At 44.4% G+C, this 17,798-nt stretch overlaps 6 protein-coding genes across 7 annotated transcripts; 3 read left to right on the top strand and 3 right to left on the bottom strand.

Moving 5' to 3' along the window:
- Positions 1-81: 81 nt before the first annotated feature.
- LOC108561958 (sialin-like) lies at positions 82-2,116 on the top strand. Its single transcript, XM_017920111.1, has one exon. It carries the CDS (start codon positions 346-348, stop codon positions 1,786-1,788), a length of 1,443 nt encoding a protein of 480 aa, XP_017775600.1. The 5' UTR covers positions 82-345; the 3' UTR covers positions 1,789-2,116.
- Positions 2,027-6,214, bottom strand: LOC108561959 (leucine-rich repeat-containing protein 40). 2 transcript variants are annotated; one of them, XM_017920115.1, is made up of 11 exons: positions 5,698-6,214; positions 4,737-4,924; positions 4,168-4,347; positions 3,966-4,089; positions 3,710-3,879; positions 3,517-3,659; positions 3,101-3,307; positions 2,887-3,030; positions 2,643-2,831; positions 2,405-2,590; positions 2,027-2,349 (listed from the first exon to the last, which is right to left on the bottom strand). In XM_017920115.1, the coding sequence occupies exons 1-11, from the start codon at positions 5,855-5,857 to the stop codon at positions 2,244-2,246; spliced, it is 1,797 nt and encodes a 598-aa protein (XP_017775604.1). In that variant the 5' UTR covers positions 5,858-6,214; the 3' UTR covers positions 2,027-2,243. The 2 variants fall into 2 exon arrangements, with proteins under 2 accessions (XP_017775604.1, XP_017775603.1); XM_017920114.1 differs by having other exon boundaries at positions 2,028-2,349; positions 4,168-4,371.
- Positions 6,215-6,334: 120 nt separating this feature from the next.
- On the top strand, positions 6,335-7,821 carry LOC108561962 (E3 ubiquitin-protein ligase MARCH2-like). Its single transcript, XM_017920118.1, has 2 exons — positions 6,335-6,594; positions 7,114-7,821. Exons 1-2 carry the CDS (start codon positions 6,427-6,429, stop codon positions 7,735-7,737), a joined length of 792 nt encoding a protein of 263 aa, XP_017775607.1. The 5' UTR covers positions 6,335-6,426; the 3' UTR covers positions 7,738-7,821.
- Positions 7,822-7,897: 76 nt separating this feature from the next.
- Positions 7,898-9,263, bottom strand: LOC108561961 (sin3 histone deacetylase corepressor complex component SDS3). Its single transcript, XM_017920117.1, has 4 exons — positions 9,011-9,263; positions 8,360-8,902; positions 8,071-8,294; positions 7,898-8,002 (listed from the first exon to the last, which is right to left on the bottom strand). The coding sequence occupies exons 1-4, from the start codon at positions 9,129-9,131 to the stop codon at positions 7,910-7,912; spliced, it is 981 nt and encodes a 326-aa protein (XP_017775606.1). The 5' UTR covers positions 9,132-9,263; the 3' UTR covers positions 7,898-7,909.
- Positions 9,264-9,491: 228 nt separating this feature from the next.
- Positions 9,492-12,231, top strand: LOC108561960 (SH3 domain-binding protein 5 homolog). The gene is made up of 4 exons (XM_017920116.1): positions 9,492-10,156; positions 10,215-10,392; positions 10,453-10,571; positions 11,148-12,231. The coding sequence occupies exons 1-4, from the start codon at positions 10,052-10,054 to the stop codon at positions 11,862-11,864; spliced, it is 1,119 nt and encodes a 372-aa protein (XP_017775605.1). The 5' UTR covers positions 9,492-10,051; the 3' UTR covers positions 11,865-12,231.
- Positions 12,232-12,934: 703 nt separating this feature from the next.
- On the bottom strand, positions 12,935-17,195 carry LOC108561963 (integrin alpha-PS2-like; the record flags this gene model as incomplete). Its single annotated transcript, XM_017920119.1, has 5 exons — positions 12,935-13,710; positions 13,784-14,011; positions 14,068-16,539; positions 16,605-16,836; positions 16,897-17,195. Coding segments are annotated over 5 exons (3,327 nt in total), but the record flags the coding sequence as incomplete, so codon positions are not given.
- Positions 17,196-17,798: the final 603 nt, after the last annotated feature.

The following is a 17,798-nucleotide window of genomic DNA, read 5'->3' as shown; positions in this document are numbered from 1 at the left end:
GCTCTTATCGATATTGCTGTAATACGCGTTCCTTTAATGAAAGGGGAGGCGCCAAATGATTACATACTTTTGAGCGAGGCATAGTAACATTAAGTTTGGAAACCACTGGATTAGTCAATGTAATTCTAATAATTTCTTCTTTAATTGCATTGTTTTTTCTCAAAGTGAGCTCGTTTTTACAGCAATTTACAAGTTTCTTCTCTTCTATAGATGCAATGAATCAAACTAATTCAGCTAGGATGCTTTGGAAATATGAAATTGTTGACAGCGCGTCGAGAAGGGATGATTTGTCAGTTAGGGGTGGGTGTATGTTTTTCGGTTTTGCTGTTGATCGTTGCGTGAAGGATGCCGACGAATCCTTGCTACTGCTCGCCGATGAGGCACGCCGTCATCATGTCGATAATGACGGCGGTGGGTATATGCTACGCTCAACGAGTTGTCCTCAACATGGGAATCACCGAGATGATCAAGTTCAAAGACACGGAATCGCCTTGCCCTCTGCGCAACATCACCTACAGCAACACCTCGTTCTCGACGAGGCAAGTGGAGCCGACCGGAGACCAGAAGGATTGGGGCGAGTTCGGACAGGGCGTCCTGCTGTGCTCGTTCTACGCCGCCTGGACACTCTTCCAGTTCCTGCTGATCTTCGTCGCGAGACTCGGTGGTCGCTTCTCCATCCTCGTCGGAATGGCAATCACCTCGCTGGCGACCGGTCTGTTGCCGTTCGGCTCGATCTTCATGCCCATCGACTTCATGAATTGGGTTCTGCTGACGCTGCTGCGAGCCGCTGCCGGCATCGGACAAGCGATGGTGCAGCACGGCATCAATCGTCTGTTCATCAAATGGATCTGGCTGGAGGAGAAGAAGGTCACCGTGAGACTGATCAACTGCTCGAAGGTGGTGGGCATCTACTTCGCATCGATCACGACCGGTTGGCTCATCAAGGTCACCTCCAGTTGGCACATACCGTTCTTCGTGTTCGGAGCTGCGGGCATCCTCTGGATCCTCTTCGCGCTCTTCTACGTGTTCGCTGATCCGGAGAAGCATCCCATGATCCAGAGCTACGAACTGGAGGATCTGAAAGATAAGGTTGTTGCAGTCGAGGATAAGGGTAAGGGCGCCAAGGATTTGGCTATATTCGCGTTGGCGCTCGCCCAATTCGGAAACGAGTACGTCTTCCTCACGCTCTTCACCAATTACCCCAAGTTCCTGCAATCGTACATCAAGATGGATCTGATGGAGATCACGCAGATCGGATCTCTGCCCTACCTGATGTACTTTATGGGCTACTTCGTCTTCTCAATGATGTGCAACAATCTCTTCAGACGGAATCTGCGCGTCTCGTGCGTGTACAAGTTCTGCGTGTTCATCGGACTCGTCGTTCCCGCCGCCCTCCTACTCGTCCTCATCTTTCTGCAGTGTCACATCATAGGCGTGCTGATCGTCGTCTCGATCGCTCTGTTCTTGAACGGGGCCGCCGCTTACGCCATCGACGAGAACTGCCTCAGTCTCTCGCTGCACTTCTATCCCTTCATCGTGACGGTGTGCAACGCGTGCGGCGGTATAGCCGGCACCGTCACCCCCATGGTCATCGCGATCATCGCCAAAGATAACAGCGAAGGACAATGGACGTGGATCTTCTACTTCGTCATCATCGTCGCCTTCGCCATGGCCATCTGTTACGCCGTCATGGGATCAGCTCGTCGCGCCAAATGGGATTACAAGGACAACGAGGAGCAACCGGCCAAGACGAAAACCAAATGGTACCAGGAGAAACCACCGGAATGAAAATTATCACAACTATGGAAATCAGCAAAATCCTCACTAAAACAAAGTAAAATGTAAAATGTGCGCGTAAACATTAAAACTTTAAAATTACCTTTACCATATCTCGACTAAATTCAACTGAAGACAGGAAGGATTTCATAATAATCATATTTTTTTTTTTCTCACTCTTGATTTTATTAAAATAATATAATAATTATTTTGCAATCCCTAATTACTAATACTTAATATGAATAGAAAAATATCACCTGGGTCATCCTACTCCTACAACATAATCATCTTCTCACCATCCCCACAGCAATTCACGCGCCAGCACCAACAATAGTTTCTCAAAAAAAAAAAAACCAATTCCTTTTCCAACAAATTCACTGCAAAGCCAAGACGAACTAAACTAAACTAAAAAAAAACGAAATTGTAATACGGCTGAGGTATAGTAGATATCTTTGGATGCGATGGATTCACGTGGGGATGCGATCTCGCAGATAGGACAGCACGGATTCGGTGCCCTGCTCCAGAATCGCGTAACGCGGCAACTTGAAGCTGTTCCCCTTCAGCTCCAAACACCTAGCAGAATAGAATTAATCATAATAAAAAAAAAATTGTTCTAGAAATACGTTACCTCAGCTGCTTCACGTTGCCCAATTCAAACGGGACGCTATCAATGTTATTGTTGCTGAAATCCAAGGTGGCCAAACGTTTCAACCTCTTCAGACCGACGGCATCGATCTTGGCTATCTGGTTGTCGGAGACGAGCAGGATTTCCAAGTTCTCCAGCTCGTAAACGCAGCTCGGAATCGCGGTGAAACTTCACGCAACAATTATTATTATATATCGCTTGAACGTAATGATCAACTTACAAGTTGTAGGAGAGGACGAGTTCGCGCAGGTATCTCAGCTGACCCAAGGTTGCTGGCAGATCGGAAAAGTTGTTTTTTCCGAGATCCAAGTACTGAAGCCTCGAAAAGGATCCGACGAACTCGGGCAGCTCCTTGATCCTGTTTATGCTCATGTTAAGCTCAGATATTTCAGCCGAAAGACAACTCAAACTGCGATACACACGTTAAAAATGAACAAATAAAACTTGGATTAATCTCAGTATACCCGTTGGGAACATCCGTCAATTTGTTCTTGGATATATCGACTATGTGCACTTCGGCTGCGGCCGCATCCTCGAACACGTTCTCGGGCACTTGCGTCAACTCCTTTTGCGTCAGATTCAAGGCCCGCGAATTCTTCATCATGTACCTTAACAACAATTTGAAACAATAAAAATGATTACGTTCAATCATCGATGAATCAAATCAATCAAATTTACTTATCGGGAAACACTCTGACTTCCTGATTGATCGCGTTTGTTCCGTTCACGTTCAACTTCTTCTCGTCTGCGATCATTTTATCGCGCAGATGTTTGAGCAACCTCAGCGTGCCACCTTTTATCAGATCCTGTCGGATCTGCTTGAACTTGTTCCCTTCGATCTGCAGATTCTGCAGATGCGACAGCAAACCCAACGAATTCGGCAGACTGAAACAAAAATAATTTGATTACAACTATAATCAGACCGATCCTAACATAATTAAATCGATACCATCATTATTCGCTTTTGAATCGGATAACAAGGATATTTTAAAGGAGCGTCGATTCTTACTCATACAACAATGAAAGGCCACCTTTTGTTCGTCGGTTCCATTGGTGTCGGGTTTACGGAATCGATCGAAACGGAAATATCTCACCTTGCGAGTTCGTTGTTCGTGAGATCCATGCGTATGATGTGTTGAAGCATAGCGATTTGATCCGGAAGAAACTCTATCTTGTTGTCCCTCAGATCCAGTATCTTCAGCAGCGACATGGACTCGCAGAAGTCCGCCTCGACGTCCTGCAAACACAAAGTCAATCATCCACGTCGAGAGGATGCGAGACACGAACCTTGATAAAGTTATTGCCAAAGTAGAGTTCTTGCAGATTCTCGCAACCCTCGAATCCCGGAAGCTCCTCGATGTCGTTGTGTTGGGCGTAGAGGACCTGCAGCTTCCGCAGTTCCCCCAGATTGGGCAGCCTCCGCAGATTGTTGTGGGTCACGTCCAGCTTGAGCAGCGCTGCAAACAATCGAGTTATCGAATTACGAAGACGTTCTGTTTGTTTCTTCTACTTCTACTCTTTCTATTTAGTTTTTGATTATTACCTCGGATGTTAGATATGTCCGTGGGCAGTTCGGTCAGTTGATTATGGGCGAGATTAAGGTCGGTTAATCGCACTAGATAGCCGATACCACTTGGTAATTGTGTTAATTGGTTGTGGGCGAGGTCCTGCATTGTACATTATGTTTATTTGTACGCTGTTTCTTTTGGTGCGTTTAAAAAGGTTAATGTTTAGTCTATATTTACCAGCGTCTGCAGCATCACCAGATCGACGAAGCCGACGTCGACGACGCTCAGCGAGTTATGCGAGAGGTTCAGCTGCTGCAGCTCGGTCAACCTGTAAAAGTCCATCGGCAGCGACTCGATCTTGTTATGGCTCAGGTTTAGTCTTGTTAGCTTTGTTAACGCCCCGATCTCCGACGGCAACTTCGACAAACAATTGTCTTGCAGCTATATACAAACGTGTTGCACAAAAACAACAACAACAAACAGCAGAAAAAAACAAAATTTAGAAAGAAAACGTGCCTAATTAACAACAGCGAGAGAGAAAAAGAAAGCGATAACTATTCAATTGTCTGCCGTGCGACCGTTTTACAAGAAATCCTCTCCCCGAACGCAAACCAATTTATCGTAGTTAAATTAATTAATCGTCACGGGAATACTATAATACTTCCACTAATGAAACGATTAAATGTCTTAATCAAATTGAATAGTTATAGTAATTAAAAGTATGAAATATCGAAAGCGAAAAATAGATAATCGTGAGGCGATGACGCTGTTTGAATCTCAAAGTCTTAAGCTATTGAATGACTTACGTTGAGGACCGTCAGATCTTCGAACATCTTGATTTCCGGCGGAATGTCGACGAGCACGTTGGAGCTGATGTCCATGTAGGTCAAGGGTTGAAAAGTCCACCAGGGATCGTCGGTTCCCTTCGACATGTCGAAATGCTTGACCGACTCCGAACCGCCCGTCTCGTACATCTTGAACATTCCCTTTGGAACTGAAACATTTCGAATTGGATTTCACTATTTTATAAATAGTATTTGTAAGTTTGAAATGTATATATATATTTAGAGAATAATGTAATAGAAATGTTGAAATGAAAGTGAATTGGTAACATAATAATGTTTGTCTGTTTTGGCATTGAAACAGAATTGAAGGAGACAAAGTGGATGTGAAATCCTCGTCGCTCGGTCAAGTACGCAAAAAAAAGCAATTCATAAGCGTAAAGAATGCACCGATCTCGACTGTGTCACGATTATAAATACGGGTAGACGACGAAAAATGTCAGAGAAACGGGTCCACAGAAGAGCGAAACTTCCAAAATTTGCATAACGATTCATCACCAATTAATTAAATGACGCAACCCGCAATTCTCAATGAAATTAAAAGAACAATAACAATTATGTACAGAACGAATGTAGATAGAGAATTGGATTGTGCTTACACAATTTATAGCGATAATCAGTTTCTATTTGGTTTTAGTTAAAATCGGTTTGGTTTAAATGCGTTATTTGATGATGATGTGAGATAATTTCTATTAAAATCGATATTTGTTTGAATGAGGAGAATGTGCGAAAAGTTTGTTTAGAACGCGCAAAGGATGCAGAGTTGGCGGTGACTCAAAGGACGCGGATGGAAACAAACGTGTTGCCATGACTACGACGATGATGTTGATGCAGGTGTGAACAGCGGACGGAGATGATGTGATTGTATGTATTTAAAAAATAGAGTTCAGTCGTAGTCGTCTTCGGTTTTCGCTTTCGTTCGTACCTGAGGCTAAGCCGCGACCGGAGAGGTTCAGCTGTCCAGTCTTCCGCACGACTTTGATCATCCCCGTCGTCAGCTGACCGTCATCCTCCTGCTTCGTCTGCAAGTGGAAGACGGGATTGATCAGCTTCCTGCGCGCCTTCACCTGACTCTGCTTCGCCATAATAATTGATGCTTCCCGCTCGACGTCTCAGATCAATATGAAGCAGCAGCAGCAGAGATGATGATGACTACATCAACAATAACACACACATCGGTGGTGATTCCTCCTTCCCCCACTACCACCACCACCAACACATGGAAACGTCAAGGACGATATGGACCACGAAAAGGATATGATCGTAGCAGGCGTACAAACCGCAGGAAACCTAAAACAGGACAACAGGATGAATCATCAGGACAATACAATAAACTAGTTACGAAACGAATCGCGCAACGCGTTTTAAAAATAACACCACCGCAATAATAACTCATTTCGATTGGTCGCGCACGAAGACTTTCAACGTTCGAATTATTTAAATTTACCGTTCGTCTGGTTGCCTGTAACTTATGTAACTGGATACCCAAATTACGCGCCAAATCGGCAATTGTACAAGCAGCAACGTCAAACGATGTTCATTACTATTGGTTTTCGTGACGCGGTGATGTTGGTTGTATAACATTCATTCGTGTGTTTTTTTTTGTATCGCGTCTTGTGACATTGATATAGTCAGCAGCAGAATCAAAGCCCAGATGGAGGAGACAAGTGGCGTCGCCGAGGAGGAGGATGATGTCCTCGTCGTCCGGCCGGCTCAAAGCCAACACGACTGCGACGACAAGACCTCGATTGTGTCCATCGTCTGTCGGATCTGCTTCGACGACAACAAGGACGAGACCATCATTACGCCGTGCAAATGCAAAGTGAGTTTGCGTATTCTTCTCCGTTTCTTTCATTGCAATCGATTATGTACGCAGTCTACATGCACATCGCAAGTAACATATGTTTACGAGAAGTACTTTTTAATTCATGACAATTACTTGTGTTCGTGTTTATGGTGGACGCGCCGGGAGCAATAAACAAATTGCAAGGCATACGCGATTCAAACTACATCAATTTCAAAAAAAAATGATCCAAGTGCGTTTAGTGTGGATGATTGTTATTAATATATATGTATTTAGAGTGGATGAAGTAGACTAATGTTTTTTTTTTTAAAGAAAGGTTTGGTGGATGCGCCGGGTGTTGTCAAATGGGATTTTGTGGATGTGAATGGTAATAGAGATATGTTGTGTTTATTTTGTAAATGTTTATTGTGTTGTATATATAATAATATATAATAATAAATGTGTGGATGCGTATCGAAATACAGGTCAATTAGTAAATTGTATGTTAGTTACCTGTGGTAGTTTCTTAAGTTAATGATGATCACACTTGCGTTGCAGGGAACGGTGGCGTTCGTGCACAAGACGTGCTTGGAGAAGTGGCTCTCCGAGTCGAATTCGACGGCGTGCGAACTGTGCCACCACGTGTACGAGACGGAGAGGGTGCCCAAGTACACGGCGAAACAGTCCATCTGGAAATGGTTCAGACATCAGCCCACCAATTTCGGGGCGCGCGTCCGCGCCATCCGTTGCGATTTGATCGTGTGCGCCGTCCTCACGCCGTTCGCCATCGTCATCACCTACATTTGCCTCTTCTCCGCCGATTACTACAACCAGCAGCGATTCTCGAACATCCCGACCGCCCGTTGGACGTCCATCTCTCTGCTCATCATGATCGCCATCATGCTCTTCGGCTACTACATCTGGGTGTACGTGGTGGTCGGCTACCACGGCCGAATGTGGTACTACTGGTGGCAGAGGGAGTGCATCGTCCGTTACATACCACCCGTCCCAGATCAGCCGAACTATCCACCACCTCCTTCGCAGCAGCAGCAATCGTCGTCACCGCAGCACCAGCACCTGGAGGAGATCGTCGAGGATAACGGCGATTCGGTCATAGACCTCTCGATCTCGCGGTCACATTCGAGCACGAAGAACGCCGCCTCAGATGAAACCGTGCTTTGAAATTTGTTGAATTCCCCCCCCCACGTTGTATAATATAATATAATTTACTTCTTCCTCCCTTCCTCTTAGTTCTCTTCTCTATATAAATATGTTTTTTTTTTTGTATATGTACAGTGCATTTCCTTGGCGGCGTTCTCCAAAATTATTTTTGATAATACAGTCGCGCGTCAGTTTACGACGCCCTCCGTTTTATTGACACCTTCCCCCTGGCCAGATTCGTTATGTAAATCCGCACCTTCGAGTTGTCGCTCTTCTTCACGCATATCTATATAAGACACACAAAGAAAATAACAATCAAATTACCTCTTTGACGATTGATTAAAGCAGACGTACCGCATCGTTGGCGATCGCCGAGATGCTGGCTGGAAACTTGGCCATGTCTCTGCCCTCCACGAAGATCGACTGTCCTCGATGGTACCAACGTCGCTCGTACAGCAGCTTACCATCCTCCACCCTCGTCTCGACGACCGGAGGAGCATCGTTCACCGTCGAAGACACTTGCATCGATTGGTTCTGACTGCTACTATTCGAGTTCGCGTTGGCGACGATCTCAGGCACTGAAATCAAACTCTAATCAGTATAAGAATCGATTTCGCTCACACTTTGAATCAACGGAACCTACCGGGCTTCTTGTACGGCTGAGCGATCTTCTTCAGATCGCTCTCCACCTCCTTCTCCTCCAGCAGGTACGTGATCTGCGCCGCCGGCGGTTTCCGTCTCTTCTCCGGCACGGGCACCGGATCGTTCGGTCTCCGTCTCAGTTTCCTCGTCATCACCGGCTTCACCTCCATCGAATCCCCCGTCAACTCCATCGTGAACCTCTCCGCCTCGATCGTCTTCCTCTTGTCCTCGAAATCCGAGATCAAATTCTCCTTCAGCTCCACCTTCTTCTCCTCGTACTCCTTCACCGCCGCCTTCTTCTCTATGATGTAATCCCTCTCCACGCACTCCATCATGTACTCCCTGTAGATGTTGTTCAGGCGATTCCGCTCCTCGTACTGCTCGTTCAGTTTCTTCACCTTCCTGGTGTACTCGTAGTGCGTTCCATCCTCCAGCTGCTGCAGTTTCTTCTTCAGAGTTGCCAATTTGTCCTGGTACATTTGCTCCTTGATCTCCATGTGCTCCTCGTGTGGTCCAGTATCAGTCTCGCTGGCATCCTCAGTATCTAAAAAACAAACATTGAGGTTACGATTTATTGCACGCAAATCCAACAAGCGTTGAAATCTCAATTTAGAACAAAAAAAACAATTGATTGTAGTATAAACAAACGTACCTTCGTCGCTCTCGTTGTCGTGCTCGCGTTCCTTATCGTTATCATCGTCGTAGTGGTCGTCGTCCAAGTCGTAATCCTCTTGATGGAAAGTGTTGGAATAAGGAGAACCCACGTAAGACATTATACCTGCACGAAGATTTATCTGCACAGAATCGGAGGCGAAAATCTAGGAAAAGTGCACACACAACAAACGGAAAAATCTGCTGAAACAAACGGCTTCGGTGGTCGTGTGCGACATTACTGAAAGTGCAACCAACAGAATCAACGGAAAAAAACTATAAACTTTTGCAGCGCTGCCAACGGTAAGAAAAACCATCAACAACCTTAAATTTATAAAATTCAAAATTGTATTTAAAAAAATCGGCGTTGATGATCAATTAAAGAATGAAAGAGAATCATCGGAAATCAATTGATCGATGAGACTTTGTGATCGTAACATATCGATAATGATAGTTTCATTATTTTTATGTAATAAAAGTTAATAATCAAAGAACGCTTGCGTCGCGACGTTGGGCGTCTCTCTGTATTCGCGCTTCCACTTCCACACATCGCATTCCCACCGCACGAACAAAGAGCCGCCTATTATTTATAACGTTTGGAATTCCATTCGCATTGTTTATAGAAATCGAACGTGCCGAGCAAATTATTTTTAAACATTAGCAAAACCCGTTTCGGGGTCTAATCCTCAAGTCACGACGTGCCTCAACGTGCATCCATCCTCGTCTAACGCAAGTGCTTTTTCCTTTGGCGCCACCTTCTGAGCTTGGTTCGGACCAACCTTCTCCATCTCTTCATCCATCAACATCATCATTATTATTATTGTGATGTGTTGTGTTCGTGTGTGACGTTTCTAATTTTTTTCTTCTTCTCTGGTCTGTGCTTCATTGAAAACACGAAATTTTCGCGATTGTCGGTAATTCTTCAGCAGTGTATGAACGTTGCGTGTGGGAGGATTTTCCTTCGCTCTGCAGATGTAACATGTAAAGAAGTTTGGTGCAGAGGAAAGTTGAAGGGGTGTTGTTGTTGTGCAGAAGATTCAGGATGGATTCGGATCCGGAGGACGAGTTGGATCCCCGGATCCAAGTGGAGTTGGAAAACCTGAACAAGTCCACGGACGAGATCAACAAGCTGGAAATTGAGTTGGACGTAAGTTTGATTCTTAAATTGCATTGCAATTGTGATTATTTAATGCTGATCATTTTAGGAGGCCAACACTACATTCCGCATGTTACTGAATGAGGCGACGAGGAGGTTGAAGCTGTATTCTAAAAAGTTGGGCAGCTGCATAGAGAAAGCCAGACCTTACTATGAAGCCCTGGAGGTTGCAAGGAAAGCGCAGACTGAGTGTCAGAAAGCTGCTGTAGTGTTCAGACGAGCCAATGGTATTAACATTGATAATATGTGTTTTTTTCTTTTCTTCTAAAATTTTGTTGTTTATGCAGAGATACATGCAGCTGCGAAGGAGACTGTGGCACTTGCTGAGCAGAGGTTCATGAGCAATCAGCACGAGTGGCAATTTGACAATGCCTGGCAGGAGATGCTCAATCACGCCACAATGAAGGTGAGTTTGGATGGACGGGGGTGATGTAATTGCATGGGAATCCATCATTTGCATAACAATTGATTTAGTATTCAGTGCTTTCTATTTCGTTGTATAAAACGCGATTCACCTTCACCCATCCACAAGTAGATGTATTCTCGCTCCTAATCCGATCATCTGGATAATCCAATTTTCCGTTGTTCGCTCTATTATTTGTGAAAGTTCGCATTCATCTTCAATTCAAACTATTGATATTCAAATGATAACTTTTAAAAGACCTAGGAGAAATTTCAATACACATATTTCCATCATTTTTATTATAATTAATCGAAACTGGAGATTGTATTGTTAATCAGTTGATTATCTATTGTGCTGGAAGATTATTCCTTTATCAAAGATCGCAATTTAGATGACTTTGCAATTGAAAATCAAAAATGGCTTATAATAATAGACTTTGACCTCTGCTCTAAATTTGCATTTTTTCTACTTTAACGATTTTACATTGTTACATTCTACAATTGGAATTGCTATTGTTGTGCTATGACTACGTCGTTATCTTGAAATAATTCGTAAATGTTGTTTTTTCTTTCTTTGTAGGTGATGGATGCTGAAAACGAAAAGGCCGAAAGCGGTAGAGAGCATCAGAGAACAGCTACGCTCTTCAACGCAGCCGAGCATAAGGTGCAGGAGCTAGAGGATCGTCTTCGAAGGCACATCATCAAGTCAAGGCCGTACTTTGACGAGAAAGGTCTGTGTCAGGAGCAGCTGAATACGCAGAAGGATCGCATAGAATGGTTGAAATCGGAAATAAGCAAGTCGAAGACGTCGTACGCGCAGTCGCTGAAGAATCTCGAGCAGATCTCCAACGAGATCCACATGAAGCGGAACGGCTACAACGATCTGCTGGCGAAGCCTCGTGAACCTGGCGTAGGAGCGGAGCTAGCGGACGAGGATGGTGTATCTGTTGCGTCATCTTCAGCGACGAAGCACGGCCAGTTGCCGGACATCGAGCGCGAGTTGGACAAGTGCGAACTGAGGAGCATTGGTTCGTACAGCGGGACGACGAGCTCCGCGGTAAGCGAGAAGGACGACGCCGAGGAGATCGAGGAGTATTTGGACGAACTGAAGCTGAAGGTGAAGACGCTGGCAGTCAGACCAATCGACGGCGGTGAGGGCGAGAGCTCCGATCACGTGTGGGAGAGCGAGCTGAGGAGTACTGTCGATAAGCTGGACCATATGATGCTGTTGAAAGAGTGCGCCGACGACCTGAACCACTTCAAAATGGTCAACAACAATACGACTGAATCCAAGTGAGAACGACTCGATCGTCCATCGAGAGAATCAAAAAGTTCCACTGAATCAATTAGATCTTGCCTTAAGAATATATTCCGAGACGCGCATTTCAACATACCATCCACACTACCACTAACTAATTAACTGATTGAGTGAAGAGATGCGGGTCTGGTAACCGTTGTGAATCGATCGCTTTAATCCATTATTTCCTGAGAGAGAGAGAGATAATATTACGAGATAGTATTTTATTTAGTGTAGTTTAAGGAGGGAGAAGCAAGCAAGCAAGCCGTACAAATTCTATCCGCAACGTAGGTCTCTAGTCTGAAAAATCGTATTGTGTTTTATTTTGTAATTGATTATTTTATATATATATTTTTTTTCTTATAAATATCATCGTCATTATTTTCTGTAATAATAACAAATCCTCCACCTCCTGAATGGTGTTCGTTTTTCTTTTTTACGTTACGAAATGTTATCTGTTTCTATTATCATTTATTATTTTTTATATAAATATATAAATTATGATTGTATGATGATGTTGCAGTCGATTTGATGTTGAGCAGGAGAGGAAGGGAAGGACCGACCTTCCGCGCACCTCTTCATCATATTTTCACCGAGGAAACTGTTTTAGATGTGAACAATAAAAGTATTTATGATAATTACCATTATCGTCGACATGAACAAGTTAGTTTATTTGCTCTGTTTGTTTTTATTCATCAACGTTCTCAATATTACTTACTAACAACGGTAAGTGGCGTCCCCTTAACGATGAAAATAAAAGTGACGACGTCGTTGCTAGGAGATATTTTAATTGTGTATAAAATTATCTTAATTGCTATGGAAACAATGGATGGAGTGATGTTGGGATTTGGGCGAGAAGATTGATGTAATGAGAGAAAGCGTATATAAATAATTTATTTAATTAATTAAAACATAAATTGATTTATTTCGTATGTACAGATATATATGCTCCTCTTCTCGGCTCGATCTCGTTCGATCTCCTCCGCAGCTTCCGAGGAGGAGGAGGCAAAACAACAATAGTCTTGTTATCATTATTATTATTAATAATTATTATTATTATTATTATCGTACTCCTAAGTTATTCGCTGTTTTCGTCCATATCCTCTTCCTCATTCATCGGCAGGATAATTGTTTTATAATCGTTTTTTTTTTTATTTAATTCGCTTTTTGTTTTTTTTATGACGCACACACACTAAATACACACAAACATGTCCTCTAAGTACAAGAGATAGAGAGAGAGAGAGAGAAAGAACAATTGAAGATCGCAGAGCCGTCTTGATCCCTCTCGTCGCATCATCACTTTATATTAAGGCACTATGAGAATTCATCGCATCTCTTCTCTTTTTTTTTGTTTTGTTTCGTTTCTATCGTTACGCTACGTTACTGTTTTTTTTTGTTTGTTTACATCTTACACGTTATTTGAAATTAGCTGTTTTTAGTTTACGCAAGTGAAATAAGAAAAAATAATAATGAAAATACGTTTACATAAGTAGTAGTAATAATATATTGCTGATGAGAAGATCACTCGTTAATATTCCGCTCTCGTTAGTCCCGACTCCCGTGAATTAATGCAAATATAAAAAAAAAACGAAAACAAAATAATAAATTAAGATAAAAGAAAGAAAGAAAGAAATCGCAATTTTATGTCTTTAAATCGCGCGCGAGCGGGGGGGATTGGGAGAGGGGAGGTTATGAGTATTCTACATGTTTAAGTCGCTTAATTTCCGTTTCTTCTTTTTGGTGCTCATCATCAGAGTGCTGCGTCTCCGTTCTGATAGAATCCGTTGCGATTGAGGGGTTGCCTTTCCGGTGCGTCCGAATGACGATTCCTCTTGAAGAATCCAAACTGAAATCATCATCATCAAAATTAACATTGATTAACTCTTTTACAGGTAGATGTGTGTGGTGATGGTGCTTACTTTGTACAACAAGAATATGAGCAGCAGGAGGATGATGGTTCCGGCAACTGCGGAGAGGACGACGACCCAAAGAGGAACAATTTTCGGTTTGTCTGGTTCAGTGACTGGAACGGTCGTGAAGATCTCGTGACTGTGGATCTGTCTTTCTGCTGGTCGACCGATGTACTGCAGTTTGCTGATCCTCGCCAACATCATCGACGAGAAGCTGATCGGTTGCGACGTCGAAATCTGCACGGTAAACAAATATTTAGATAAACATTTACAGATGATTTACAGTTCGTTACGTTTTTCAAAGCTCTGACGTTGATCCTCGATCGGAGCGCGATGATTGCGTCCTGTTCGTTCAGCAGAGGTCCGACGACGCACCTCACCATCATGCACTTGGTGGACTTGCATTGCACCGCGTTTCGGATGTCGTCGTCGTCGGTCACCTGCCTCCTTCTGCGTCCGTGGAATCTGTTGTTGTAATCGGGTTTGTCCGTTGCAACGTTGTCCCGTTCAATCAAGCTGGCGGAGGCGTGGTATTGCGGCGGAACATCCCCGGTTCCCGATGAGGACCAATGAGTTTCGCTGCGAGACTCCCACTTGTTGCCGCCCTGCGATGATGCCGCTCCCTGATTGGACATTTGCACATTGCCGCCACTGCCGCCGCCGCCTCCGACCATTCCACCGCTGACGTCGAAGGTGGTCGTTCTGAAGCCGCCTGAGCCGAGTGCTGCAGCGCCCAAATCTAGACCACCACCTTCGTGATGGTGTTGTTGTTGACCTCCTTGACTCGATGACCATTGGTGATGGGTCCTGTTACTACTGCGAGCTAATGCTGCAGCTGCCGCTGCCCTGCGCGCCTCCTCCTCGTCGTAGGTGTTCTCATAAGATTCTCCGATGTACTCTTCGGATGAGTAGGGGATGTCATCGTTGTCCGTGTTGTATCTGGATTGGTAAGTGCCATGACCTCCTTGCTGTTGCTGATGATGGTAACCGCTCTCCGTTGTAGCCGTTCCGTAAGTTCTGCTCTGATTGTAGCTGCTTTCGAACCTGGAGCCTCCACCGCTGTGACCGCCTTCATTTCTGGAACCACCAGCACCTCCTTCCGACCAAGAATTGTACGATCCTTCAACTCTGGAACCACCTCCTCCTTCGGTTCTTGAAGCGTGAGATCCCTGAACTCTGGAACCACCTTGAGCATGACCACCTTCAGTCCTGGAAGTGTACGATCCTTCAACTCTGGAACCGCCCTGACTATAGACTCCTCCTCCTTCAGCCCTTGAACCGCCCTGACTATAGACTCCTCCTCCTTCAGCCCTGGAACCGCCCTGACTATAGACTCCTCCTTCAGTCCTCGAACCGTGAGTAGATCCTCCTTCCGTTCTAGAAGTGTAAGATCCTTCCACCCTAGAACCCTGTCCACCTTCCGTTCTAGATGCGTAAGATCCATCAACTCTTCCTCCCTCCGCTCTAGAATTAGAACCTGACTCGGACTCGTAGGTGCTTCCTCCACCTTGCTGCTGATTGTAATTTGTCTGCGATCCTCTGTTCCAATCGAAATGCTTGTTAACTGTCTGCGGTTTGTTTCCAGGGTATTCTCCACTTTGGTAAATCGTCTTTCCGCCCTCCTCGTGGTTAAAAGTCTGTCCAGATCTGCGACCCTCCGGACCTGTCATAGAGTGATCTTGATTGGCACCCGAATCCGACGATGAAGAAGTCATCGTGATGAAACTGTTGCCTTGCTGATTTCCGTGCTGTTTACCTGTCGACGTGTAGATGATCTGAGGTTTTGAACCGCCCGAAAAACTGCCTTCACTGCCTCCGCCACTGACAAAACTACCACCACCACTTGAAGACGATGACGAAGATGTTACCGCACCTCCGTGCTTGTCGCCCGAAGAACTTTCGTGGTAGTGCACCTTACCATCAGGTCCGATGTACCTGGTGGTGTTTTTGCTGTAGACGTGGGTGACCGTCGTCGGACCACCACCACTTCCAGAAGAATTCCAACTGCTCGAATGCGTTTCCACTCTGACCCTGGATCCATCTTCGCCGACGTGAACCAAAGTGCCCGAACCGGAACTGCTGCTGCTGCTGCCGCCGCCGCCGCCAGTTTGCTGCTGCTTCCTCCTCTGCTGATGTATCAGAGAACCGTCTCCGCTATCCACCGTCTCCTTAGTCATGTGGACCTTCTCGGAACCGCCGACCGCTCCTCTCGTGCCTTCACCTTCCTCAATAATGATCCCACCGATTTGTCCGGCCGCACTGGCGAAATCCGCTTTGGCCGTATCGATGCCAATCGTTTCCCAAATGGTTTTCTTCCTGTAATCGAGTTCGTAATCGCGGTAATTCGCGTCGACCGCCTCGCACTTGACGTTGCCCAAAGTGTGCGGTTGTTCGAGCAGATAGAGCAAATCTTCACCACCCAACGTGGCGTACGGCAACAGGAACAGCATCTCCGCTTCGGTGATGTCCGAAGGTCCGTTGTTCTTGATGCTGTACACGTGGATGACCTGAGGACCAATGTCGCTCTCCTTCTTGATCTCCTCGGAAGATGCATACTGCGATGCATTGTAATGGATGTCCGACGGTCTCGACGTTCCTCCGAGCTCCAATTTCGAGTTGACCCAGATCGGTATGTGAATCTTCTTTTGGTTATCGGAAACGGTCAGTGGATCCTCGGGATTCGTGCTGTTCACGGCCATCGAAAACTCGTAGATCGAACTCATACCTTCCTTGTGATTAGGCGTCACCTGAATCGTGAATCTCGCCTTGATCGAAGCAACAAGCAACAGATTAATCATCTTTCTTTATTTCAGACAAAGTCAAGACTTACTATTTTTCCGGCTGGAAGAGGATTACCGATGTCGCATCTGATCGTGTTGTTCTCCATCGGGGAACAGAGGAACCTCACCTCGTTCTTATCGTATTGAATGATTTTGTTGAAATCCACACCCGCCGGCATACTCAAATCGAACGTCGACTCGAAACTGTCTTCACCCTCGTTCTGTACGATTATATCGAACTGCAGTTTCTCGTTGGATTTGAGCAGGTACTTTTCGACGCTCCTATTTTGAAAAAAAGATGATTAAGTTTAAGAATTGCAACAATTTCATTTCATAACTCACGAATTGGCGATGAGCCTCAGATCGGGAATGCAGACGTTATCGCGGCCGCAGTTCTTGTGAATGCTGATGGAATCTTTACGAACTGGCGGTACGTTGAGATCGAGAATGGGAAGGAGCACGGATTTGGGGTCTCTGCGTTGGAAGCTCTGCTGGAAGTGGCGGGATTCTTTCATCGAGTACCGGATTTCCGCTTCCAGCGGTGTCAACTTATCCTTGATATCGTTCTGCAGATTTATGGAAGTGATGTAAATATTCTTTGATTCATTAACACATTGACGACGGCATGACCCACCGGTGGGTCATTAATTATAAATAATAGTTTTGTTGCTATGTACGCCACTGATTTTGACTTAAGTCAATTACAAACTTCAAACGCCAATACATTTCTTATACATATTTTAATAATTCTTGAAGCAATTTAGAACAATACGTGATATTGTGACATAATTTAGGCATACTTTGCAAATTAACTTGTGAAACATATTTGAAATTTTCATTCAATACTACTTGCCGCTTCTCAGCCTACAATTCATCTAGTCAGTAATCGAAGCGCAAAGACATTGAAAATACAATATGATTATCAGAAGCAGATATTATTTCTGTTTCTAAAAAAAACATTGCTAATTTATTCAAATACAATACAAGCTCAATTATTATTATTGCTTATTATAAAACCTATAGCACTTTTTCCGCGTTTCAATAAAATTCGAACCCTCTGTAGGATTCGAACAGGATTCGAACAGGATTCGAATAGGATCATTCAATAATAGAAATGTTTATTTATTTTTATGAACATCTTCAAAACATTACATTATTACATTATGTTACAACTTTATGAAAATTTCAATATTTTTCCCACAATTGTTATAAATTGCTTCAATATCATTAAAAAAATGTATAAG

Source organism: Nicrophorus vespilloides, unplaced genomic scaffold (assembly GCF_001412225.1).
Source record: "Nicrophorus vespilloides isolate i.1.1-1 unplaced genomic scaffold, Nicve_v1.0, whole genome shotgun sequence".
Classification (NCBI taxonomy): domain Eukaryota; kingdom Metazoa; phylum Arthropoda; class Insecta; order Coleoptera; family Silphidae; genus Nicrophorus; species Nicrophorus vespilloides.
Note: the sequence above shows the minus strand (reverse complement) of the source record. Positions and strands in the feature narration are given on the sequence as shown.